The sequence below is a fragment of the Callionymus lyra genome, chromosome 2 (assembly GCF_982586985.1).
Source record: "Callionymus lyra chromosome 2, fCalLyr1.hap1.1, whole genome shotgun sequence".
NCBI classification, from domain to species: Eukaryota; Metazoa; Chordata; class Actinopteri; order Syngnathiformes; family Callionymidae; genus Callionymus; species Callionymus lyra.
Genome location: NC_141819.1, coordinates 30,758,995 through 30,786,137, shown reverse-complemented (window position 1 = coordinate 30,786,137; position 27,143 = coordinate 30,758,995). Strand labels below are relative to the sequence as shown.

Sequence of the window (27,143 nt, the reverse complement as noted above, 5' to 3'; positions counted from 1 at the left end):
CGTTAACTCGAGCCAAACAACGACACCAGAAGAAGAACACTTCCTTCCGTGACTCAGTCGTAAACAAACGGATCTGCTTTCGCCTCCATTTCCTTCCAGCAGAACTCTGAGAAGAAGCTTTTTTAAACGGAGGAGAATCCTGCTGGAGATGGAGACCTCGAATCCAGGTACACACACGCACGCGGGAGTATTTATTCTACTTGAACGGTGTGAGTTACAAAGTACAAAGTTATGGCTGTTCTGATAAAACAAACCCTCCCAAGTATCGATACGTGGTAAAGAAGGACACATGAATACGTTTAAGACGAAATGCTTGTTCAGTAAAATAAACAACGTCTAAAAACCAACTTTCATGATCATTGGCTCATAGCAGGAACACACATCTATGGCAGATACGCCTTCCAGTGCTTAGGGCGAAGATCTAACAAAAATGGCTGATATATTATTTTGAACGCATCTGGTCAGTCCTGTGTATTATTGGACAGAGACTCGAAACTATTGGCTCTTAAGATGGCCGTGCCACGTGGCCTTTGTAGAAAGTTGCAAAGGGATATGACCTAAATTACGCAGTACTTGTTGGCACCATCTAAAGATTTTTATGTTTTTTAATTAAAAAGTGACTGAAGTATATTAGTATCAGTGTTGATCAAGTTACTTCAAAATGGTAGTGCATTGTTTATTTATTATTATTCTAATTTTTCATTAGTTGTATTATAATATAAATTATCTTAATTGTAAGGTGTTACAAAAATGTTACGTTACTTTTTCATTACTTTCATTAAACTGTTGTTCTTGTGCTTGCTCTCAATACATGAATATAATGGTTGCATTTATGATTCACAGCTAGGACTGGTATATAATATTTTTGATACTGGGACATAGTTCCAGGAGCGCACACAGTCTACTGTCTACACTGGAAGCGCTCTGCAGTGTACCCGGAGTACTTCCAGTTTATATTGCTTGTTATATTTGAAAATAAAATATCTCGGCAACTGGCACCAATGAGTCCAGCTTCATACCAACCACAGAGCCAGCCCTTCTGATCAACCTGTCCAACCTGTTGACACTCCTCTTGGACACATTTCCACCCCAACACACCACAGCATAGAACAGGACACTGGCCACCACAGACTGCAGGAGCTTCCTGCAGATGTTAAATGATCGGAGCCTCCTCAGAAAGTACAGTCTACTCTGAACTTTCTCATACACATGGTACTTATAGTTGTGAACTATCTCCACCTCATCGCCTGGATGGACAATAGACGTGGCTTTGTCCTGGTCCAAAACCCACTCTTTGGTCTTTAAAGGTGTTCAGCTGCAAGTGGTTCCTTTCACTCCAGTCCTCAAAGTCACGTATCAGACCTCTGTACTCGTCCTCACTGTTGTCCTTGATCACAGTGATCATCCAACAATGGGGGTGGTGTACAGACAAACCATTTTGTTAACTTGCAGTGCTAACTTTGGTGCCATTCTTTTTATATATAGATCTGTGAAAGTGAGCCAACTGTAAAATTAACAGCCAATCACAGTTAGCTTTATCATGTCTTGGTCAGGTGATTTATCTACAAAACAAAAGACGACGTATGTTTTCAATACTTTGTACAACCGAAGCACAATATTATTGTGACAGAGATAATGGGATAGAGCTACATACGATTTATATACACTGATTAATATATTCTAGTCATGATGTTTCTGCATATTTAGATATTTTGACAAATATGTTGAGATCAGATACATTAGCTGAGAATTAACTTCACTATACGTCAATATATCCGTTGCGTGTTTGTGTTCATGTGCTAATCCAAAGTTTGTTACCTTCAAATTGTGTAAATTATAATATATGAATGTGTGTGACAGGAGATTCACTTATATGACAGAGTAACAATGGCAACTGTGGAAGAATGTGCTGGAAGACCAGTGTTTTCACTTTTCTTTACTCTGCACTAAAGTTTGTGTGTAAATATAAATGTTTACATCACACTTTTAATGCGTTTTGCAGAAGCTTTTAAAGCATTTGCAATGAATATTTTATGTCTGTTTACAAGTGTAATTAAAGTAACTAAGTGAACCCTCTCCCTTTATTTCAATGTATGCTTAATTTGCCTTTATCTTAAAAATGGCTTAATAACTTTATCTTAACAATCACAAAGAAATACACTTTATTGTAAATAGTTACCTTGTATTGTATTAGAGAAAAATGCATAAAAAAGAGGACAATTCTATTATTATGGGAAGTTGATAATGATCAGAAATCATTGTGAATAGATTTTCTGAATCGAAAATCAATTCTTAATCGAACACGATTTGATTTTGACTGGTATATTTCAAACGTATTACACGTCCACTGCTACAACACTAACAAGAGTTCATAAATACTTGGTTTGTTCAGTGACTCAAGTTTGTTTGTGTCTGCAGATGTCCAGCAGGTGCTGATAATCAAAGAAGAATTGGAGGAACAGGAGTGCAGCTACAGTCTAAATCAGGAGGGATTCAAACCCGATCTCTCTGGGGAAGTAGTGGATAAAATGCATAATGACGAAAAACTGGCCATTCAAGTGCTTCACACTCCCGTTGATGTGAAGAGTGAAAGCGCAGATGCACCCAATAACCCGACTCCACAAATGAAGGCAGAAGTTGTTGAAGACAACTGTGGAGGACCAGAATCAGACAGTTACTTGGATACACCTCTCCCACCTGACCACCAGAGGTCGCTGTGTTTTGAATCTGACACTGCTGACAGAAAAGACTGGAAAGAAACCAGTGTCCCGCAGTCAGGTGACAACTCCTTGAACAATCATCAGGTTGATGCCAGTGAGAAAGATGATGATGATGATCCAAAATCACTGACCTGCTCTGGATGTCAGAAGAAATGTTTTTCCAAGTCTGGACTGACTAAGCATATTAAATATTGCTCTCAAGGAATTCTCACTTGCTCGTTTTGTGGAAAACGTTTTTTAAAGACGAACAATCTGGTGGAACACATGAGGGTTCACACCGGAGAAAAACCTTTCACCTGTACTCAGTGTGATAAATCTTACGCTCAGAGTGGCCATCTGAAGGTACACATGAGAAGTCACACTGGAGAAAAACCTTTCACCTGCGCTCAGTGTGATAAATGTTTTACTCGCAGTGAGCAACTGAAGAGTCACATGAGCACTCACACAGGAGAGAAACCTTTCGTCTGCTTGCAGTGTGGAAGTTCCTTTGCAAAAGCAGATAGCCTGAAAAAACACATGAGAATTCATACTGGAGAAAAACCTTTTCCCTGCTCCCACTGTGGTAAATCATTCACTGATAAAGGGAATCTGAAGAAACACATTAGAATTCACACAGGAGAGAAACCTTTTACCTGCTCTGAGTGTGGTACATCTTTTACTGATAGTGGGCATCTAAAGATACACATGAGAATTCACACTGGAGAAAAACCCTTCACCTGCTCTCAGTGTGGCAATTGTTATAGACATTCAGGGGGCTTGAAGACACACCACCGGGTCTCCAAGTGTAACCCATGACACTCGCATGAGGATCCTTAAAGCTGTAATACGAAGGGTATCTGCTCTCAGTTTTGACATAGTTTTACATGTATTTCGCGGTCTCCTGCTGATGCCTCTGCCCAGCTACCAAACCAAAATTCTATTTTAATCTTTTAAAGTTGTATGAAAATACAAGACACAATGTAAAATATATAGTGTGTTCATCTTTATTGAATAATTTAATTAATGTTCTCAATTCATTGTCATTCTTCATTGTCTTCAGGATATGTGACCAAATTTTTTTTCTGTCTTCATTTTGTTGCCATTATTCATTAAAAGCAAATTAAATCACTTATTTTCCGATTATCATGATTTCAATATGAATTAAAATGAATGTGTGATTTCTCTTATTTTTTTCCTTCCTGTAAACTTGAGTGGAAAAACGTTTTCTGTTCTCCTGAACCTTATGAGCCGAGCATCTCCCTACAATCGCCTCTTTTTTCAAAACCTAGTTGATTTAACAAATTACAGTAACAGAAATAATAAAAAATATGCATCACATGAGATAAAATAAACTTTAATGGATTTGGTTACACCCTGACAAGTTAACTTTGTTTCTTGCACTATGACTATCACAAGATTTAAATGATTAAAATAATGCTCAAGTGCAGTTTGTTTCGAATATATATTAGGTTACAGGAAGTGCACAAAGGTAGTACAACCCACTTGAAAGAATAGCTTGTTTTTCACAGCACCCAGATAATAAAAAAAAAACCTTGACAGCCATTGGCAAGGTGTCTGACTTAGATCAATAGTTGGCAGAAATCTCTCGAAGCAGAACGTGCGATGCCTCCAAAAGTTTTCCTTCTACACACCTAAACTAGTTTGTCAGCTTTTCCCTGGTGGCCTCAGTGTTTCTCTGACTTTCAGGGTTATTGCTGGACAAACATCTTTGTCATACCAAACCATTTGTTGATTCTTCTGTAAATGTGCCAGTAAGTGAGGAAGCAGAGCCCACATACTTAGATTGTATTACAGCTATCAAGACAGTTGTTTGCTGAAGGACCCGAATGTGCACGGTATCAATCAAGAGTAGAAAGTTGCTCAACAGGTAAATGTACTTAATGTTAATGCAACTTAATATATGCATCGCACTGTGACTTAATCAATATGTTGATCTCCCTCTTTTCAAGTATCCACACCTCCGAGCTCACCAGTTCTACTGCAGGTGACACCATCCACCAGGGGCAAGCTTCTCTGTATCCCGAGAATCAGACATGTTAGTGCAGTGGAAATGTACTTGAAATTTGCTAAACAAAAAGAAGAAACAATACAATGTGTAGTTTTATTTTTGTTAGAATGGATCTTGTTACATTGGTTTATTATGGAACTGGTTTTCAAGTGAAGCAATCTATAGGTACAGGTATCCAAATGTCTCGATTGATACTACCCGTCATTTCTAACCCACCCTCTTCTGCCATACCTTCTCTCAAAGGACCTCTTGAGCTGCTGCTGGATCAAGGATCTCCTCCAAGACGGATCTGGATTTCTCTCTTTGATGCTCTCTGCTATTTTATACATTGACTCAACTATGGAAGTGATTTTATAACAAGTTTATGAGAGGCCAATTTCACTAAAATATTTTATTTCAGATGTTGGCCATTAAGATGATCAATATTGGATTGAAAATCAATGAAACACACAACTAAATTGTTCTCAGTCCATACTTAGAATAGATGATGATAGAATAGTGGATGTGGGCACTTAGCGGCAGGGGAGATGGAACTTTGAAGAACTGGAGGATTGACAAACAGAACATGCGTATCTACTTCTGTGTTACATTTGCAACTCTAATCCAAGATGCTCCATCAGTTCTAAATTAGCTTGTGTTAGAAGCTAGTATATATCCTGCTAGGGGCTGGAATAGAACAATAGGGAGGAGTTGGAATCAATGTGTGCTAGGCTTGGTAAGGGTCATTATCACCTACAGAGTTTTAGCAGAGAATTACCTCTTATGGAATCCACCTTATTGCAAGTCTAATTACAACATTTTGACATTGTGCTATTTGTGCAATACAAGGGAGTTACAAAATGTTATTCTAGCCAGCACCTGTCTGATGGTGTCAAAATGTTCTTCTGAAAACTATTGTAAGCTCTTAATTGTGTTGTCACTTTAAATTCTGAATCAAAGTCTCAGTATCCACTAATATCAATGTCTGATTAATTGTGGCTTGTAGATATACATATATATGATAAATAATACTTGAGCTACACATCAGCAATATATAGCCACCAAGTATCATTGTTAGTTTGTAAAATAAGTTAAATCATGTGAGAAACCTATTCCTTTTCAAATATTGTTTCTGACTTTGCGGGTTATCTTAGTCTCTACTCTGATATGGACAGGACTGAGTCAATTGCATAGCTTATCATTTTATTTTATACTTGAACATTTACATTTGCACCTGTAAGAGACTGGAAGAAGGGAACATGAACCAAAGGTAGGCAGAAATTTCAGAACTTTAACCCCAGTATTCCCTTTTTTTCACCAACAAACCAAGTCAATGAGTCCAAAGTCTAGCTTTGAATTATCCACAGAATGAAGAAAATACATGACTGTGTTCTTTTAAGCTGACTGTCGATGCAATACATTCACCACATTCCACATTCAGTGAAGCTGAATTGTTATTTTGCAATGTGCGTTTTCATATGACTGCTCAGGTGTACTCTTTGTGTAAAATACTTACCACACAAAGAGCAACTAAAAGGTTTTTCACCTGAGTGAAGTCTCATGTGATTTTTCAAACTGTTTGCATGTGCAAAATACTTCCCACACTTGGAGCAGCCAAAGGATTTTTCCCCAGTGTGAGTTTTCATGTGGTACACCAAGTGCACTCTCTGTGTAAAACATTTGCCACACTGAGTACAGCTGAAAGGTTTTTCTCCAGTGTGAGTTTTCATGTGGTTACTCAGTTGTGTCCTCTGTACAAAGCATTTTGCACACTGTGTGCAGCAGAATGGTTTTTCACCAGTGTGCAGTCTCATGTGGTTCTTCAGAATGTTTCCATGTGCAAAACACTTACCACACTCAGAGCAACTAAAAGGTCTTTCTCCAGTGTGCGTTTTCATGTGCATTACCAAGTGTACTCTCTGTGTAAAACATTTACCACACTGATTGCAGCTAAAAGGTTTCTCTCCAGTGTGAAGTCTCATGTGGTTTTTTAGAATGTTTCCATGTCCAAAACACATACTGCACTGCGGGCACCTAAAAGGTTTCTCTCCAGTGTGAGTTTTCATGTGGTTCATTAGATGACCCCTCTGTGTGAAACATTTACCACACTGGGTGCAGCTGAAAGGTTTTTCACCGGTGTGGATTCTCATGTGTTTCTTCAGGTTGTCTCTCTCTGAAAAGCAGTTGCCACATTGAAAGCAAATGAAAGGTTTCTCCCCAGTGTGGATTTTAATGTGTTTCTTCAGACTGCTTCCGTGAGAAAAACAATTACCACAGTGAGAGCAGCTGAATGGTTTTCTCTTCGAGTGAACTCTCATGTGAACATCAAGGTTCCATCTTGATTCAAAACATTTTCCACAAACTGAACAAGTCAAAGATCCAGAGCATGACTTTGTGTGTTTTGTTAGTCCAGACTTTGAAAAACATTTAATCCCACATTTAGAGCAGATGAGTGATTTTTGATTATCTTCATCTTCCTTTTCACTGACATGAACATTTGTATTCTCCAAAGTGTTCAAACCTGACTGAGTTTTAATGGTTTCCCTCCAGTCCTCACTGTCGTCAGTGTCAGATTCAGAACACGCTGACCTCTGGTGGTCAGGGTGTACAGGTGTATCAAAGCGACGGACTGGTTCTGGTCCACAGTTGTCTTCATCATCTTCCATTTCAATGGGCGGATTTAAGCTGCTGGTTATTTCTTCATCTTCACTTTTAACTACAACAGAAATGAGGGAGAACTGAGTGATCTCTTCTTTAATGAGATGATATTGTTGTTGGTCTGTACTGAGACTGGAGCTGCACTGCTCTTCCTCAACTTCTTCTTTAATCACCAGCAGCTGCCGGACATCTGCAGACACACAAACACACCAGAATCAATGAACAATAAAACTAATTATGCCTATTCAGAATTTGCCAAAAAAATGTTTTTGCTTTGAAAATATAAAATGTCAATCAATAAGCAATAATACAATGTTTCCCATGCTTAGAAATTAGTTTATTGGTCAAATAATTGAGGGGATTTTTTTTTTTTATCATACATGATTGCTGTTGCATATCACTGCGTAATGAAAGTAATAAGACAAAGGATCGGGGAAGGGAATAGATTCAGTCAATGAACGGATAACACACTTAAAAAAAGGATGAGCAATATTATTGACTATAGATCATGATGCGAGGCATTACAACTGTAAACAGATCAGGAAGGATGAGTGGAAGATTAATGCAACTAAAAAATGGAGTATAATAATTAATTTGTATAAAATGGAGCAGTTTTGTTGACTAAACTGTTGCCTGTTTTTTGTCAACCCTCTTGATACATTGTTCAGATGTGAAGGCAGCAGATGTGACTGCACTATGTAAAAACATTTGAGCTGCCATACCTGGCAGATATTTGAAATCATTTGAATGAACTGAGCATGTGAATGCACTGTCAAAATACATATACTGTTTACAAGTACAGTTTTTAAAAATGACTTTGTCCCAAGGTGAAACTCTGGCAAGAACATGTGGGAAGTGGCAAACTTGAAATGATCACATTCACAAAGCGATGGCAGGACTTTTAAGATTTCTGCATTCTGTGAGGCAATGGGCTTAAAATTCTTGATAAGAGGCATATATTTTTCTTCAACCTCAGGAAGAGCTTTGTGAGTTTCTGTCTTCTTGATATCCGCTCTGTGTTCATCAAAACCTGCGCAGGTTCCACAGTCACTGGAAATATGATTCATATATTTTTATTAAAGTATCATTTTCTTTGTGTTTATTTGACAGAGACACGTGTTGAGAACGACTTTATGTTGTGATCATATGCCACAGATTTACTTTTCCTCTATTTTTAATTGTATTGTCTGCTGCTGGTGTGCCTCGTGATTGTTTCTTCCACAATAATGTGCCTTTGGTTTAAAATAAGAAAAAAGATTCCATGCATCGCACACGTACAGAGAACTACTTCACGCACAGCACCTTTAAAAGTAAACCAATATCAAATGTTTCATTTGCTTAAGAGAAAACACTGTGAAGCAGTTTCACCAGCTTATGCCATGATTCCATGTGAATACTCAGCTGCACACCTCGTCTACATAAGATTGACAGCGATATCAATATTGTTGTTTCCTATTGTAATACACGATTATGTGCGTGCGTGCGTGAGTAGGCGCGTGTGTGTACCTGGTCTATTGGTCTCCATCTCCTGCAGGATTTTCTTTCGCCCCGTCTCTACCTTATAACACAGTCATATGTCGTGGAAATCTGTCAGCAGAGCAGAAGGTAAGTGTGTCTAGTGTCTAGAGGACTCTCACAGGAAGGATTCACACAAGAAAAAGAAGGATCTGCTTCCGTGTTGTGTAAGAAGAAAATGGCGGTAAGGACGAGAGCGTTTGTGCATCTGTGACAGAGGGCGCCCTCTTGTGGAATCAGGAGGAATTTCATTACAACGATTGACAATGATTTATTTGTAACCAAACACTAGTCGTTTTTTTCAACAGTTTGTCGAAGGATTAAAACCTCTAACAGGTTAATACTTTCGGACGTTCAGACGTTAGTTGAATGAGTATTTGATGATAGGGATTTATAGCCGCTTTCTAGGAGTTTGATCTTTGAGGTGCTGTATCATTTGAAGAACCACAGAAATGATAGTCGTGGTGATAAAATGTTAAGAGATCATCTAAAGGATATGAAGGAAACATAATCAGGTTCCGGATGAGGCTGGAGGAATGTCTACTGAGATTTTTTTTTTAAATTAAGTTGCAGAAGGGGAGCAACAGAAAGACAAAATGGTTGAGGGTGAATTACCTGCGTTTATAGGGAATACTGACAGGCGTACTGTACCTAATACATTTTTGATTTATGGTGATGAGCATTCAAGATCAAGTGTTTTTAAAGCAGTGTCCAGAAACCAAACAAGTCAAAATACAGGGTATTATAAACAAAGTCCCACACCTAAAATACACATTTTTCCATAGTTTGAATCCTACCAAGTCAATTCTTCTATGTCTACTGAATCATGAGCAAAATAATTGCCACATTGAGAGCAGGTCAAATGCTTTTCTCCAGTGTGAGTTTTCAAGTGGTTCATCAGTTGAGCTTTCTGTGCAAAAAATGTTTCCACACTGAGCGCAGCTAAAGGGTTTTTCTCCAGTTGACGTCTCAAGTGATTCTTTAGGATGTTTACATGTGCGAAACACTTTCCACACCTAGAGCAGCAGAAAGGTTTTTTTGAAGTGTGAACTTTCATGTAAACATTTCCCACAAATTGAACAAGTTGAGAGGGTCAGAGCAGGATATATATATATATATATATATATATATATATATATATATATATATATATATATATCTAAGCAGCTGGCAGGTACTGGTCCTCTACAGTTGCCTTCATTAGCCTTTGTTTTCATATGTTGAGTTAAACTGCTTCTTGTTTCTTCATATTCACTTTTTACATCAACCAGAATGAGGGGAAATTGATTTGCATCCTCTTCTTCTTTTACTTTGCCCACATCTGCTTTTTTCCTGATTCAGACCCGAGCTGCAGTCGTGCTGCTCAACTTCCTCTTTGATCACCAGCACCTGCTGGACATCTGCACAGACAGAGAAAAAGACTTCAGTGACTGAAAAATAAAACTGTTTATGAGCACTTGTGTTGCACCAGTGGACTCTTACACAATAACGATTTAAATATAAATATACTATGGAGCTTATTTTCTAAAATCACCAAATGTGTACACATTCAGAAAGGTCCAGTCTTCCACTGCTGGTTCTTGATCAATGAATCCCTTGTTTTTCTTACAGCTCAATTGGGTGACCTGAACAAAAATAAATAGTTTGTACGTATATTTTTTAAAGTTCTTCTTCTTTTTAGTTCATGTGTTTTTATTGGTATTCAACTTTATATATTAATCCTACCAAGAAGGAGACTTGAAATTGAAACACAGATACATAATAGCTCACGTTAATACATTTTTTGGAAGTTGTGTTTTCTGTTGTGATCATGTCAAACAGAAAGTTTGTCTCTAAATCTGTGAATGAGTTTTCAGAGTCAACTCGTACAGCTGGACGTGTTGCTCAGTATGTCAGTCAGATATAAATAAATATAAATTTAATTTGCTTGTGTTCTCATATGTGTCCATCAATCGAGTCCTAAAAACTTGTGAGTAGAAGACGATAAGCAACGGTTATCAGAAGACGTTATTATTTTTACCCTGAAAGCTGCTTCAGTAAAATGGATGTGGCGGCGGATCCCCTTCTTTCTAAGGCGGAGGGCGCCCTCTCGTGGAAACTTTCGAAACGCTCCTCAACACATTATTCAACTTGTCATCGCCTCAAAGTGTTTAAAAAGTGTAGTGAGGCAGACGCGTTACAAAAGATTCAACTATTGCACTGTTTTAAAACAATACTTTGATGTATTCAATTACTTCAGTTAATGTCACACGTATCATTTTCCGAACTCAAAGTCAAACAACTTGAAAAACCATCCGTGACTCTCTTGTAAATGTGCTAATACTGACATTCTATTATCTATTCTATTTTCTTCAGGTCGCTTTCTCTTTTTCTGGGATGTATTGTTGTGTTGTGTGCGTCGTTGGTTCTGAGATTTTCATTTGTTATTATTTGTTTATATATAGTATAGTATAATTTCCTAAGTGTGAATATAAAATGGTTTATATTATTCCTATTTACTATCACTCTAAGCAATACATTCGACTTTTTTATTTGGTATTTATACTATTTTCATTACTTATTGTTGATATTATTTGTAGTAACAGTAAACATGGGATGAAGAGGTGGGGTACGTGGAGTAGAGGTAGGTTAAAAATAGGAATTCAATTGTTTGGGATCATATTTTTACCCCCCAAAAAAGTTAAAAGAAAACAACCCCTTAAAAACAGAAAACAAATAGAATTATTTATTTATTTGTATAATAATTGAATTCAATAATATGAACATTAAAAGGTCGAATTTGTTTTTTCTTTAGTATTTAAATTCAAAATTTGGATATTTGGCAAAATGAATGTCTTTATTTTTACACATAGTATTTGGTATTCTTAGACTCTTAAGGTCACTGAAGAGCTTAAGAGTCATAGTGGGTGAGGACCTAAGGTTCTGAACTGACCGTCGGATTATAACAACCTGCTTGAATCCTTTGACATCAGGAACCACAGATTGGCCCTGAAATGTAGATTTCAAGACAAAGTTCAATCATTGTCAAGAAAATACCTAAATTGACGCGTGTATTGATCTTGTCACTTGATCATCTATGCGTCACATGATTGGCTGAAAGCTTGGTACTCTTTTGGTTTTGTCTGTTGCACTGTTATACCAGCTTTAATATTGAATTTGAAAGGCTTTGATTAAAGAAAAAAAAGAATAGAAAAGGCTACGAATTCCAAAACGATTGAAAAAAAACAACACAAAACCAAAAAAGTTATGGGGAGGAATTATTGTTATTAAAATATCAAACTCTGTAAAAACCGTGTACAAATTTTGAAAATGCTTCACTCTTTTTAATTCAATTGTTCAATAAAAAAACAACCTCTAAATATTCTAATTATGGATTTAAATTGTTTAAAAAAATAATTCAAATATTAAATAATTTACTTAACGTGACAAGATTTTAAATGTTAATTCAACCACTCAATATTCTGATGGCACTGATATACTTCCATGTTAAACTACCATCCAATAGTTCCTTTCGTAGAAATATACTTGATTTTGCTTGCAGAAATAAAAGTACACTAAAACGTGCATACTGGGAATTCTGTTAGATTTAAAATTTAATTGAATTATTTACAGATTATACAAATTGTATAATAGTCATTATATAGTATTGAAATAGACACTACGGTGAGCAAGAATCTGGCACTTAATGTCCATATTTCTTTAAAAATAAATCATACTTGGAAAAAAAGTGTACCTACTCTAGCTCCGCCCCTCCTGGATCCGCCCTCTCCTCCATTTTCTTCTCCCAGAACATTGAAGCAGCTCGTCTGTGTTCTTTGTTTGTGGATCATCTGGTGGATGATCCACAAACAATCCTTATCCTTCTCAGTTTTCATTTCTGCTTCGAGGAGCGACGTCAAGTCTCTGGCGACGGTCAGCAGCAGCAGAGGTTTCTCGATACATTTGTGTGGAACCAGAGAGAGAAGGAGAGAGAATCCTGCTGGAGATGGAGATCACGAGAGCAGGTATACACGCGTCAACACGAGCTGTTTAAAATCGACTCCTAAAAGTCTGGCCAGTGGATTACATCCCATCATGAAAGTGTTGTGTTGGTACAGATTGTGCCTGACTTGTCATCTGTGCTGCCGCCTGCTGATGACGTCACGACATGATGCTCTGACTGCGGTTGATTTATGGTTTTAATCGATTAACTGGTACTATTCCTACGCGTTAAAAATAAATATATACAGAACAATAAAAATATATGTGAAGGAACAAACTATGAATGTGTTTTTGGCTTCAGGTCCAAGGGAAGCAGAACATGAGAACTGTGCGTCTTTTTATTTTTCTTTACAATCGAAACTCAGAGCATTTAGCAGTTAACGTTGAGAAGGAGACTTCTTAAATAATGAATATCTTTAAATATCTTGTTTTATAATGAGTCCTGCTTATAAATTATTGATGTAACCCTCAACACCAATGTTAAGAGAGATGCAGGCTTTTTTATTCATCAAAAAAAAAAAAAAAAGTTTAATAAAGTCATTTTCCAAAAGCTCTAATTCAAAGAAGAAGTTATTAGTCACTGCAGACTCATTTTTACTATGTATATGATACTATTATATGTTTCATCTGTATAAATAAACAGACGGCTGATATACAGATCCAATGTGTTGTATGCAAAGTGGGACACTGGTCAATCGTTTGACATATTTTTATTATTATATTATTCTTAAGTGTTCTTATTTTATTTTGATTATTTTTTATGAAAAATTGCTGTATTTGCTGTGGCTATTGGAAAAAAACAATTTCCAGAAGGAGACCTCCTGAGGGATCAATAAAGTTCTACCTTACCTTACCTTATCTTATCCATAATGATGAAAACCCTTCATTTTGACTTTACAAGTCATCCAACAACTGTTCATGAATGGTTTTGTGGTTTGGTGACTTAGGTGTGTTTGTGTCTCTGCAGATGTGCAGCAGCTGCTGGTGGTTAAAGAAGAAGATCAGCAGCAGGAGTGCAGCTCCAGTCTGAACCAGGAAGGGCGACAGCATTATCTTATCAAAGAAGAAAATGAAGAAGATATAGACATTGTCAAAGAAGAAGAAGAAGAAGATGCAAACCAGGTCGCCTTCACACCTGTTGTTGTGAAGATTGAATATGATGAAACGAGCAGCAGTTTGATACAAGATATTAAAACGGAAGATGATGACGACGATGACTGTGGAGGACCAGAACCAGACAGCTACTTGGATACATCACTCCATCCTGACCACCAGAGGTCGCTGTGTTCCGAATCTGACACTGATGACAGTGAAGACTGGAGAGACATGAGTAACACTCAGTCAAGTTCCAATTCTGGGGAGAATCCAAAAAGTCCTGTCGGTGAGAAGAAAGACGATGATGATCACAAATCACTGATGTGCTCTGGATGTGGGAGGAAATGTTCTTCAAAGTCTGGACTAACTAAGCACATAAAGTCCTGCACTGGAGAATCTTTGACTTGTTCGTTTTGCGGAAAATGTTTTGAAAAGAATCAAAATCTGGAAGTTCACATGCGAGTTCACACTGGAGAAAAGCCTTTCGGTTGCTCACAGTGCAGTAAATGTTTTATTCGTAACGACCACCTGATTCAGCACATGAAGACTCACACTGGTGAAAGACCTTTCAGGTGCTCACTGTGTGATAAATCTTTTGCACAGAGATACACCCTGAGATTACACATGGGAACCCATACTAGAGATAAACATTTCTGCTGTACTGAATGTGATAAGATATTTAAGGCAAAGAATTTTCTAAAGATACACATGAAAGTTCATGCTATAGAGCAGCCTTCCTGCTGCTCCGAATGTGGTAAATACTTTAAACAAAGTAAGACCTTAAAGAAACACATGAAAATTCATACAGGAGAAAAACCGTTTTGCTGCTCTCAGTGTGGTAAATGTTTTCTACGGAGTGACAGTCTGAAGGAGCACATGAAGATTCACACAGGAGAAAAACCTTTCATTTGTTCTCAGTGTGGAAAATGTTTTGCATACAAATCCAACCTGAAGGAACACATGAGGGTTCACACTGGAGAAAAACCTTTTACCTGCTCAGGCTGTGGAAAATGTTTCAGTTCATCGAGACAAATGAAGAAACATGAGAGAACTCATACTCCAGAGAACGTTTAAACTCATCTGTAACCATGAATTTTGACTGTAAAATTGAAATGATTATTATGTCTAGATGGAAGAACTGCATTCAAGAAAAATGATCAACTTCTAACACGAGACTAAACAAAAGCTTGAAATTTGTTTATAATAAAATACATTTCAACTTACCATCTTGAGCTGAACGAGCCGCTGCAGAGCTGACTCATTATTGGAGAGAACAGGACTGTGTCTAGTCTCAGGATTCAAACTATAGTACTTGTAACCAACATCTATTAAAACATATCCATAGCCTGCTATTGAAGTGTTACAGCCTTTATATTACATATACCGTCTTCATGTGCTGTATTGTTTTACAAATTAATAATCTCCAAACAAAAGCAACTGTTACAATAATAAAATTGAGCGTAATTTGTTTTCCATTGTTTTCAGTCGATAAGTAGACCTGTTTTCTGTGTACCAGTGTATATACAGTATATATATATATATATATATATATATATATAAAAGCAGGCTTGGTTTTTCAACACGCATCCCCCTCATTAGACTTATATACACTAATTTATCTTTACACTTTTTGTACACACTGTACATGAATTGATGTTGATGGAGTCATTATTTATTTTATGTCTGGAAAGCATAACCAAAATTGTGTCAGTCATTGCACTCAATATCTAGTGTCCGCAATGCCTAATCCTACTATAGAGAGGTCATTTGAATTAGTATACTGTTGCACATACTTTAAGTCTTCACTGCTATTTACAAAGGTTTGAAAAGCCCTTAAACATGGTATGTGACCTTTTGGAAAAAAATAATATAGGAAAAAATATATATTCCCAACAGATTCCATATATATTGCATTTGCTAATGTTTACCAAATAAATGAGAGAAGTCAAAGCAAAAAGGGCATGTGCTGGAAACGCACAGAAGAAATGAAATAAAAAAGTGTCCTGACAGAAGCAACCGTTCTGTAAAATATAAATTATATTTGTAGCTGGTTATATAATTCACATATTATAATCCTCTTCATTTTTAGCACAGCATATATAATATTAATAAATACAGACTTAAAATAAGAACTTCTTAAACTGGTTAATAAGAATAATGGCATTAAATATATTTGATCAGATTCAATCTCTGGTGGTTGTTTGTGATGCATAAAGTTGATCCTGAAATACACAGACTTAACTGTTTTGGATTTGCATTAAAAAAAGTCATCTTACTATAAGTGTTCATGTTGTGAAAACGTTTGACCTAACGTTTCTTGGGTTCTTTATTCTATCATATTTAATTTATTAAGTTGGAATCTACGTTTGTGATATGTTTATGTGCAATATCCTCAAACTAGACTTTGCTAATATTGAACAGACTGAGCTGCTTGCTTGAATTTAAAAAAGTAACCTAGTTAGTTGTGTTACCCGGTTGCTCCCTTATCTGTGCTGTGGTGGTCAAGAGCCTATCCCAGCTGTTTAGGGCAAGAGGCAGGGGATGCCCTGAACAGGTGGCCACTCTTTCAAACAGCACAGAGATATCAGAAACCCTCACTTACACCAAGGACAACTTATATATATATATATATATATATATATATATATATATATATATATATATATATATATATATATTATATTTAATAATCGATCCGGGATTATGAGGCACGGAAAATGAATAGATGAATGAATAAAAAATGTATCAAGATTTTTACTCTTTTCAAAAATATTATTTAATCTTTTTTCTGAAGGATCTTGGATTATTTAATTGCTAATTTATTCCTAACGCCCTGTAACCGGTGTAGCTCGACGATGTTGAAGTACACATTGTAGCCGTTAGATGGCAACAGTTTGAACTAATCACAAGTAACGACCTCCGAAGAAGACGAGGTCTGGCCCACGTGACATACAGGAAATGGGTTTCAGTGGAATAACGCAAGTGGAAAATATATGTTTTTCTTCTCCTAGGACATTGAAGAAGCTTCTTTAAGCGAAAGAGAATCCTGCAGGAGATGGAGAACAAATACACAGGTACACAAACACACTATTGTGTAGTAAAAGCGTGGATATTAAAGTATATTGTCGACATGTCAACAGCAACACTTAAATAATCGTGACAAACTTATACACATCAAACTAGTGAATTTCAACCATAAAGTGTCATCTGTGCTGGAAATGATCTTCAGTAGGTTCCGTAACGTTGCTGTAATCTCGAGTGGTTTGTCTAGATCGCATTCACGATATACATTTTAATACACATTTATGACCTTTTATTCAAGTTTCTGTCTTTGGCCTTTGTTCTTCCGGTAGTTTTCAATTCCCTTGGCTTGTGTAAAAGCAAGTAAGTAAGTAAGTCATTTTTATTTATATAGCTATGTCTAAACATGTCAGACTATGTCTGACACACATATATATATATTTGCCTTTAGACAGAGCGACTGTTGCTGGTCTGCACCTGTGAAGAAACTGTTCTTCAGCCTGGTTTTACATTTCACACTCAAGAATGTTTTTTAGAAAGTTTATAGCCGTCTTTTTTTGTTAGAATGTGGGTGACACTGCTCTGTTTTTGCATCAGTTTGGGGAATAAGGAAATGTACAGCAAGAAGGTATAAAAGTCGAATATTTCGATTGTTTTGTTGCTTCATTCGTACATTCTCTAAAAAACATAGTGTGGTGATTGTACGAGTGAACGTGGGATTCAAGGTGATATTATGATTACGTCATTTTCTGCTGTTGTAAGTTGTGATGGTTGATGAGGCCTCATGATGCAGCATCAATTGTTGGAGCTGAATCCTGATTCAGTGTCATCATTTTAAAAGACCATTAAATGGCACTCTCTGCATTATAATATTTGGCTACAAACTCAATGAAACGTGACATCATTTTTAAAATGAGATCATCATCATCCATCAATATTTGTAATATTAATTTGTTGTAAGACTGAGGAGGAAGGTGATTCGAAATGGTCTCCAGTAGGAAATGATTAAAAACAATGATATATTGTAAAGAAAAACAATAAAACTAATCATATTACAGGGATATGAATGCCTCACTCTTGCATGAATTTCCTTCTTGTAGTGACAGTGAAAAGCAGCCTTCAGGCCTCATATGGACTTTATGGTACCACATAGTAGACATTCAATATGAGAACAAGGTTTTAGTAGCAAAGAATCCATGTTATCAAGACAGTGCTTGTGTCAGTAACTGAGAAAAAAAATGTTTTATTAAACAACCATTGATTCTTAGTTCTTTTAGTCTTCAGTTTGATTCTGTTTCTACAATACATGAACAAAAGTTGTAATAAGTGACACCATCGAATAAGAGTTATACAATGGAAATTCATCCATTAATTGTAGCGAATAAGTGAGTAGCTCCTGGTTTGTGATCTTGTGAGGCAAGTCTTCTCCCATGGTGACACACATATACTGTAATTAAATACTTTATGCTCTTTGTTGAGTTTTCCCTAAATACGCACATAAGCATAAATAAAACAAATCTTTTTTGGACCTTGAAACTTTTTACACATCAACAAGAGTTGTTTGATTGTTCAGTCACTTGCATGTATTTGTGTCTCTGCAGGTGTTCAGCAGATGCTGGTGATTAAAGAAGAAGTTGAGCAGCAGGAGTTCAGCTCCAGTCTGAATCACGACGGACAAGAAACTCATCTCATCAAAGAAGAGGAAAAAGAAGAAGAAGTCACTCAGTTTTCGCTCGTTCACGTTGATGTAAAAAGTGAATGTGGTGAAACAACCAGCAGCTTCACTCAACACATGAAAACGGAAGTTGATGAAGGCATTTGTGGAGAAGCAGACACGGTCATCGATGTAGATACATGTCTCTATTCGGACCAGCAGGGGTCGCTGTGTTCTGAATCTGACACTGATGACAGTGAAGACTGGAGAGAAACCTGTAACACTCAGTCAGGCTTAAACTCTGCGGAGAATCCAAAGGTTCATGTCAGTGAAAGGAAAGACGATGACGATGATGATGACAAATCGCTGATCTGCTCTGGATGTGGGATGAGATGTTCTTCAAAGTCTGGACTGACTAACCACATGAAATCTTGCTTGACTTGTTCAGCTTGTGGGAAATGTTTCGAAAAGAGATACTCTCTGGATATTCATAGGTGCATTCGGACTGGAGAAAATCCTTTTATCTGTTGTCATTGTGGTAAATGTTTTACACGCAGAAGGAGCCTGAAGATTCACATGGTTGTTCACTCTGGAGAAAAACCTTACAGTTGCCCCCATTGTGATAGTTGTTTTGCACACAAGAGGAGCCTGAGGATTCACCTGAGAATTCACACAGGAGAAAAACCTTTCAGCTGTTCCCATTGTGGTAAATCTTTTACACAGAAAGGCAACCTCAAGAAACACATTAGCATTCACACTGGACAAAAACCATTGAGCTGCTCCCTATGTGGTCTGTGTTTTGCACACACGGAAAACCTGAAACAACACATGAGAATTCACACTGGAGAAAAACCCTATAGCTGCTCCCAATGTGGTAAATCTTTCACACAGAGAGTGATCCTTAAGCAACATGTGAAAATCCACACCGGGGAAAAACCTTTCAGCTGCTCCATGTGTGGTAAGCATTTTGCTCGCAATGAAAGCCTGAACACACATGTAAGAATTCACACTGGAGAAAAACCTTTCAGTTGTGATCACTGTGGTAAATCTTACAGGCTTAGAGACAGCCTGAAGAAACACACGAGGACTCACTCCAATGACAAAACTGCTACATAGGGAAGTTTTAAACCTGTTGGCCCAGGGACACAATCATTTTTTTAAGGACTCTAAATTGCTGGTGGTTATAAGTGTTCGTCAGGTTTAAGTTCAACAAAAAAAATGTAAAAGCCGTAATCAGTAGGTTTGTTCTTTTTTGGTATTTTTAGGTACCGGAATATTTAAAAATTACATTGCCTTGATTAATAAAAAACTGAACTCATTATCTCATGAACAAGTCATTTCCAAGTCCAAAACCTCACTCAATTGATGATTTTGAATTGTTTTGGAGAAGGCTTTATGCAGTAGTCTGAAAAAACTATTAATATAAATATAAAAATAAATAAAAATTATGGTCAGCAGCAGACACTTGTTGCAATGAACTGTCAAGGTGAAGATTAATTAATTACAGTAATGTCCTCACACACAGCCAAAGTAAACGGCAGTAGATACTTGTTCAGGGCACAGAGTCAGAATTCCTGCTTTTTGGAGATGTTTAGAAAAAATATTCTCATTAAAAAATTACTAATTACACTTAGACATCTTGAAAACAAAATTTTGATCATTTTATCAAGCATCAAGCAATGATCGTGACTTATTGAATGTTTTCTTCTTTAAAGGTACTCGTTCAACAAAGCTGTTCCGACAATGATGTTATTTTTAAGTTCTTACATTCAGTGAGCATCACCGCAGTCCAAACCTATTATATTCCATTAAACGAGTTTTGAACACTTTATTCATTTCAGGGGTCAGCAAAAAATTCTGTCCTAAGTGAGTTATTGCTTTTTGCAAACTTGTCTTTAACTACCACTCATTTAATAACTTGGTACAGACATGGGTTACACAATTTTAAACATAGGTCGTTACAAATTATTGTGTGTTTTGTGATCAGGAAAACATTTACTTGTTATCCTACTTTATTATTTTAGTGATAGATAATTGTTAATCATTCAAAATGTATTTGTCTTCATTTATTTAATTTATTACACGACAAACAGGATTATTTAAGTTTTATCTGAACAATTCCTGATGTTGAGGCTTCAATAAAGGATGGACATTACAGACAAGTACCACGGAGGTATTTGGATCTTTTTAACCCTTGTGTTATCTCAAGGTCAAGGTGACCCAAAGGCCGAAAAATTTGTTTTTGGTGTCCCTTGTGTTTTCTCTGGGTGAAGGTGAACAACCTCCACCAATGCATGCGTATTTCTGGAAGCCAGGGAAGTCATTCACCTTCACCCAGAGGCAAATGTGTATTTTAGTGTTGTATTTTCATTGTTTATTGTTTGTTAGTAAAATCATTGAGGTTTTGGGAAATAATTAAACAGATATGCGTGTCTAGGGAGGACACATATCATTATTTTAGTTGGGTAAGGGCTGACCTTACATGTAAACATCAGACTCGAACAGGCTCGAACACAAAAGATTCCCCACGCCTCTGGTCCAAGACCATGAAGAGAAAACTAAAAAAAACACAGCTCAGGAGGAGGTTAAAACCAGGAGCAGTATTTCATCAAAGCTGTATCACAAGTATGACAAAGAAGCTGGACCACTGGGGAAGAAAACCTCAGAAGACCCATTAGCTGGCATGACGTGTGGAAGATGTCCCAAGGCAGACTTGGCTTTCTGCTCAGGGCAACCTATGGCACCTTGCCATGCCCCAGAAACCTCCACCATTGGTATCGTAAGAAGGTATATATTTTGTCAACACCTTATCTTTATATTCAATTGCAAGTGAAGCGAAGTGAAGAACATTGTTAAAACCAGAGCGTTTCACCACATGAGTCATTGCTGTTCAATATTAAACCAATCATCACAGAAAATGTTCAATAGATGTTAATAAGTGTTTCATGCTGTTACACAGTAGGTGAGGTTTTGAGAACCAAGCCCTGGTCACATGGTGCAAAAGTTATATTAAGTTCTATTTGGTGCTCGCCCTCTAGACCGGGGCAAACAACCCTGATTGCTCCTGATGGTAGACTTGGCGCAGGTGTGCAGCCTACTCCCATCAGTATGTGTGAATGGCTGTCAAAAGCACTACCGAATTTCCCCTCGCAGGACTAATAAGGGATTCTAAAAAAAAAACTAAAAAAAAACGCGCCGGTTATCTGGCGTCTGGCGCCGGTGGGCAGTCCAGTGTGGTCGGCGCCCCCAAGTCCCTGTGGTGTGTCTCCCTCAGTCTGGAGTCTGCGTCCTGGGCGTTCCTCCCCTACTAGACTGTCGGTTCCGGGTTTGGTGACCCGGTGTTTCTGGGCGGGACTGCCATGGAAAGAAGCGTCCCTGCGCCATTACGCACTGAGGGGGGTTCTAGTAAATCCGGCTCGAGTACATGCTCTGTTGATTCAAGAGATAGAGACGCGGCTCGTGTGCTGCCCTTTCGTCATCGGTCCATCCTAGGACAGTCACGGTGGCGGGCCGAGGGACAACCCGTTGTCATCAGAGCTTCGGTTCTGACAGAACATTATTCGCCTGGTTTTACTTTATTCCAGATGGCAGAGGGAAGTAATCAGGCAGGGCTTTGCGCTCCAGTTTGCCCGTCAACCCCCAAGTATTTCAGGGATTCTCTGGACACGTGTGGCGGAACAGGAGAAGTTATCCTGTCTGAGAAACAAGGTCTCTACTCTGTTGCAGAAGGAGGTGATAAGTTCAGTTCCAGCAGCAGAGATGATGAGTTTTTCTCCAGGTACTTCCTTGTGCCAAAGAAGACCGGTGGATGAAGCCCCATAATGGACCTCAGCTATTTGAACAAGTTTATAGCTACTCGCCTGTTTTGGATGTTGATGGTAAAACAGCTGCTGACAGGTGTAAGTCCAGGAGATTGGATGACATCTATCACCCTGACCAACGCGTACTTTCACATTCCGATAGTCAAAAGACATCGTAAGTACTTGCGTTTCGCCCCCAAGGATCAAGTGTTTCAATACACTCAACTCCTGTTCGACTACTCTCTGACACCCAGGACCTTCACGTAAGCTTTATGCCTCCAAATGAGGGATGTTCTCTTGCTGGTGTACAGACAGGTCCCTGGACCACAGCTCCTGATTGGTCCCTGCTGTCCTGTCTTTCCTGCAACATTTGCCGGGCAGACTGTGGTGACACTGAGAGTGTTAACATCGGCCATAGCAACAAGGCACGTCAGGTGCTTCGGCACGTACCCACTCTCTGGTGGTGCGTTTCTTACGGGGGGCCTACAGGCTTCGACCTCCTGTGAGGCCTTCCAGCCCTCAGCGGGATCTACAGCTGGTGCTGGATTCTCTCGCAGGCCTGACCTTTGAATCTCTCGACCAAGTCCCACTGGACATTTTGTTTTTTGAGATCTCGCTCCTTCTGGTAAAGACATCCATGAAGAGAGCGAGCGAGCTCTGTGCTCTCTCCATTAATCCAGCTGACAACACAGCTGATGGAACCTTGACGTCATGTGATGACAGCAGGCGATGTTGTGTTCCTCCTGGGGCTCATGGCAGCAGCTCACAGTGCGGTGCGGCTGCAAATGAGTGACATTTTGTCTTTTAAGGTTTCACTCCTTCTGGTCCTGACATCCACAAAAAGAGCGAGTGAGCTTTGTGTTCTCTCTATTAGCCCTTAGTGTCTTTCTTTTTGAGTCGAGGATCCATCAGTGTCATTGCGTCCGAATCCAGCGTTCTGTCTGACCCAAAACAGTAATAGTTAAATCGTTTAATGCTACTTTTGAAGAATCAACAACACATTATAACAAATAAAACAAACAAAAAATAATAAGGCGAAGAAGAAAGTGTGAATGTTTATTCATTAAAAAGTATAGGCTGTATTTTACTTCCGTAAAAAGATAGTTTTGCTATGTTTGAAACACAAATTCCTTTGTGGAAAGATATTTTCTGATTTCAAAGCCTGAATACTATCAATGAGATTAAAGTTCACTATTTCAGCCACTAGAGGGCAACAGTGTGACCTTATTACAAGATACTTGGAGAAGGAAGAAGAGGAAAGACAGGAAATGGTGGTCGCTGGAATCTCTTGTCTCTGTCTAAAGATGGTTCGTAGAATAAAACATTTGCTACATTCTTTAGGTGACAAGAATTATGAAGAAAATGTTATAATCTTGTTATACTTATGCGCTTCTGTGTTCCTTTCAACGATCATCTGCTGACAGTTTCGACCATAAAAGAGAGAACGATAGAGAATCTCGTTTGATATGGAAATCAAAAGACAAGGTAAACAAACACACACGCGCACACGCACTAAAAAAACACACTTTAGAGTTACTGGTTCTTGTAGTCAGTGACGTGCGCTGAATTATACAAACCAAGGGTAGATTATTTAATTGGCTACTGGTTATTTCATATCTCAACAGCATTCTACACACACACACACACACATAGGGTTATAGTGGAAAATGTATATACAACTCTGTCTTTTAGGTGAATTTAAAAGTTAAATCATTATAATATGTCAATAAATACAAATTCATTTTAAATATCAAGCCCCTTTGAGCGCGGCAGAGTATTTTATGTATTTTATTGCGGTTTTATTTCCCATCAGCAAAACTATATGTGTAACTTACAAACATTAAACTTAAATAGTTAAAGACATCAGCCAGACTGTGTAACATCAAGGCAAATAAATGAATCTGCAAGCATTATATTGGCGACATTCAGAGATACAGCAACCAGTGCGCGTCAATTGCATGTATCAATGCAGTTTGTGATGGATTGCGCATTGAGAGGTGAGGCACTGCCGCACATGACTCACCTGACCGCATGTCCCTGCTTGTAGTGTGTTAAATGTTTGGATCATTGTCATTGTTAAACAGGTAAATGATGACAACATCTAAAGAACAAAAAAAAACACAACACAAACAGTCTTACATGTGACAAAACTAGTCGGTAAAATGCGAATAGGATTTTATCATGAGATTGTTTCTTTCAGTTAATCATTTTTGGGGATCATCCAACAATTTTCTTTCCTAATGGGAGTGAATGAACTGCACTTTGACTTTTGAACTATTTTTCTTAATGTTGTCTTTCATTAATGAGGTCTGTGGTTTATCTATTTCTGTACATAAACTGAATAATAAGTCATCTTCTGCTACAACATTGACGAGAGTTCATAAAAAAAATAAAATAATAATAATAATAATAATTTCTCTAGCGACTCAATTGTGTTTGTTTCTCTGCAGATGTTCAGCAACTGCTGGCGATTAAAGAAGAAAGTGAGGAGCAGGAGTGCAGCTCCAGTCTGAATCAGGAAGAACAAAAACCTCAATTTATTAAAGAAGATGCCGATGAGTTTATTCAAATACCTGTTGATGTGAAGAGTGAATATCATGAAACAAGAAACATTTTGACTCAACAAGTGAAACCAGAAGTCAGCTGCTGCGATACACATCTACACCCTGACCACCAAAGCTCGCCATCTTCTGAAGCTGACACTGATAACAGTGAAGACTGGAGAGACACAAGGAACACTCAGTCCGGTTTAAACTATGTGGAGAATTTAAAAGATCACGTCAAGGAAGGGATTAATGATGATGATGGTGGGCTCAATTCAATGATCTGCTCTGGGTGTGGGATCAAAAGCGCTCCAGAGTCTGGACCATCTCAACACATAATATCTTGTTGTTTTGCACAGAGAGACAGTCTGAAGAAAAATGTGAAACACTTCAGCTGCTCTCAGTGTGGCAACTCTTTTACACAGCATGACAGCCTAAAAAAACACATGAGAATTCACACTGGAGAAAAACCTTTTAGCTGCTCTCAGTGTGGCAAACGTTTTACACAGGGTGGCGGCCTGAAAAGACACATGAGGACGCACACAGGAGAAAAATCCTATCCCTGCTCTCTATGTGAAAAATCCTATCCTTGGAAGGAGGACCTGAAGAATCACATGAGAAGTCACACTGGAGAAAAACCTTTTAGCTGTGCTTTGTGTGGCCACAGTTTTACACACAGAAACAGCCTGAAGGACCACATGAGAATTCACACAGGAGAAAAACCTTTCAGCTGCTCTCTGTGTGGCAATTGTTTTACACACAGAAAAAGTCTTAAGGACCACATGAGAATTCACACAGGAGAAAAACCTTTCAGTTGCTCTCACTGTCATAAAGCTTTTAAACACAGAGTTAGCCTGAAGAGACACATGAAGGCACACTGTTGACAAACGTTTATTCTGCTGTCAGTGTATAATAACTTTACACATAGATGAAAATCCATGTCATCAACTTATGAAATGTGTCCACTGAAGTCCTGCATGGCAAATTAAAAGTTGACACAAGTGGTAACTGCGTCTGCATACATGAGCATAATATTGTACAAAGTGTATCAATAAAGCAGATGTTTCTGTAAAAGGGGAAGCATTTTATGTTTATGAATTTACTGCAATGATTATTTAACCGTTTACATGAATACTTGATTAATGTTGTTCAGTTTTTTTTATTTTTGTGTCATCTTATTTTATTCTTCACTGATACCACAAAACAGTATGATGTTGTGTTTACAACACTGGAAATAAAAGTTTCTGATTCTGATTTAGGAAGAGTGTGCATATCAATATGCAGTGTACTTTTGCGTTAAATTGTACTTTTATTTGCACAAAGATGCAACCCACAGAAATGCTAATAACAAAAGTTCTGCTTCTGTCAGTGTGGTAACTCAAATGGTTTGACATTTCTGAGAATTGTGAATTTGAGACTGGTCTAAAGCTACCAAATAAAAGATGAAGTTAATAAATTAACCATATGGACTCTAATAAAAAATTTGATCTGTAGCCAACTATAAATTTAAAAAATGAACGTATACATTTCAAACAGTTAAAGCTTTATCCATTAAAAAAACGTCAGTTTCATTTATTTTCATGATTATTAATGATCTGTTTAAATGGCTGATTCTTTCTGCTGCTTTTTTACTTGTTTTTCTTCCAATTTGGATATGCTCAATATTCACGGGTTTTTCATAACATATTTTTATACGGTTTTAACAGATCTACATGTTTTTGATTTTAATTATAATCAATTTAAACCAAAGTAATCTGGTTGGAGAAGCATTTCTGAACATTAATTCATCCAGCCCTTTGCACCACAATTAGCACTGAACTGAGTCAATTATGTTGAAAACTGTATTTCTGTCAATGTTGTCATGTAATAAATGCCATATAAATACTGCATGTCAATAGTTCCCTTGACAAACTACAGAAAGATTGAAAAATAAAATGAGTCTATTCTTTGAATATATTTTTTTGGAGGGACTTAATGTATTTGCACTAATTTTTGGCAGTATCTTTTCATTTGAGATCTTCTAAAATGCATTAACTCACCTGCACAGTAAGATTGTTGGATCAGCAGCAGCCATGACATTTTTGTTTTACATAATATACAAGGTTACTTACTTACTTTTAAAAATGATATTCCACCATCTAAGTAGCACAGACAGAACTAAGCCAGTAA

At 37.6% G+C, this 27,143-nt stretch overlaps 5 protein-coding genes across 5 annotated transcripts; 4 read left to right on the top strand and 1 right to left on the bottom strand.

Annotated features, from left to right (window-relative positions):
* The first annotated feature begins 58 nt into the window (after positions 1–58).
* On the top strand, positions 59–3,791 carry LOC148086510 (uncharacterized). The gene is made up of 2 exons (XM_087784650.1): positions 59–167; positions 2,419–3,791. The coding sequence occupies exons 1-2, from the start codon at positions 149–151 to the stop codon at positions 3,513–3,515; spliced, it is 1,116 nt and encodes a 371-aa protein (XP_087640776.1). The 5' UTR covers positions 59–148; the 3' UTR covers positions 3,516–3,791.
* A 2,137-nt stretch (positions 3,792–5,928) lies between these two features.
* LOC148086509 (uncharacterized) lies at positions 5,929–9,017 on the bottom strand. Its single transcript, XM_087784646.1, has 2 exons — positions 8,872–9,017; positions 5,929–7,555 (listed from the first exon to the last, which is right to left on the bottom strand). The coding sequence occupies exons 1-2, from the start codon at positions 8,888–8,890 to the stop codon at positions 6,162–6,164; spliced, it is 1,413 nt and encodes a 470-aa protein (XP_087640772.1). The 5' UTR covers positions 8,891–9,017; the 3' UTR covers positions 5,929–6,161.
* A 3,670-nt stretch (positions 9,018–12,687) lies between these two features.
* On the top strand, positions 12,688–15,621 carry LOC148086508 (uncharacterized). Its single transcript, XM_087784647.1, has 2 exons — positions 12,688–12,884; positions 13,829–15,621. The coding sequence occupies exons 1-2, from the start codon at positions 12,866–12,868 to the stop codon at positions 15,028–15,030; spliced, it is 1,221 nt and encodes a 406-aa protein (XP_087640773.1). The 5' UTR covers positions 12,688–12,865; the 3' UTR covers positions 15,031–15,621.
* A 1,288-nt stretch (positions 15,622–16,909) lies between these two features.
* LOC148086507 (uncharacterized) lies at positions 16,910–20,052 on the top strand. The gene is made up of 2 exons (XM_087784648.1): positions 16,910–17,030; positions 18,579–20,052. The coding sequence occupies exons 1-2, from the start codon at positions 17,012–17,014 to the stop codon at positions 19,745–19,747; spliced, it is 1,188 nt and encodes a 395-aa protein (XP_087640774.1). The 5' UTR covers positions 16,910–17,011; the 3' UTR covers positions 19,748–20,052.
* Positions 20,053–23,696: 3,644 nt separating this feature from the next.
* Positions 23,697–26,228, top strand: LOC148086506 (uncharacterized). The gene is made up of 3 exons (XM_087784652.1): positions 23,697–23,738; positions 23,856–23,916; positions 24,882–26,228. The coding sequence occupies exons 2-3, from the start codon at positions 23,898–23,900 to the stop codon at positions 25,856–25,858; spliced, it is 996 nt and encodes a 331-aa protein (XP_087640778.1). The 5' UTR covers positions 23,697–23,738; positions 23,856–23,897; the 3' UTR covers positions 25,859–26,228.
* The last annotated feature ends 915 nt before the right edge of the window (positions 26,229–27,143 follow it).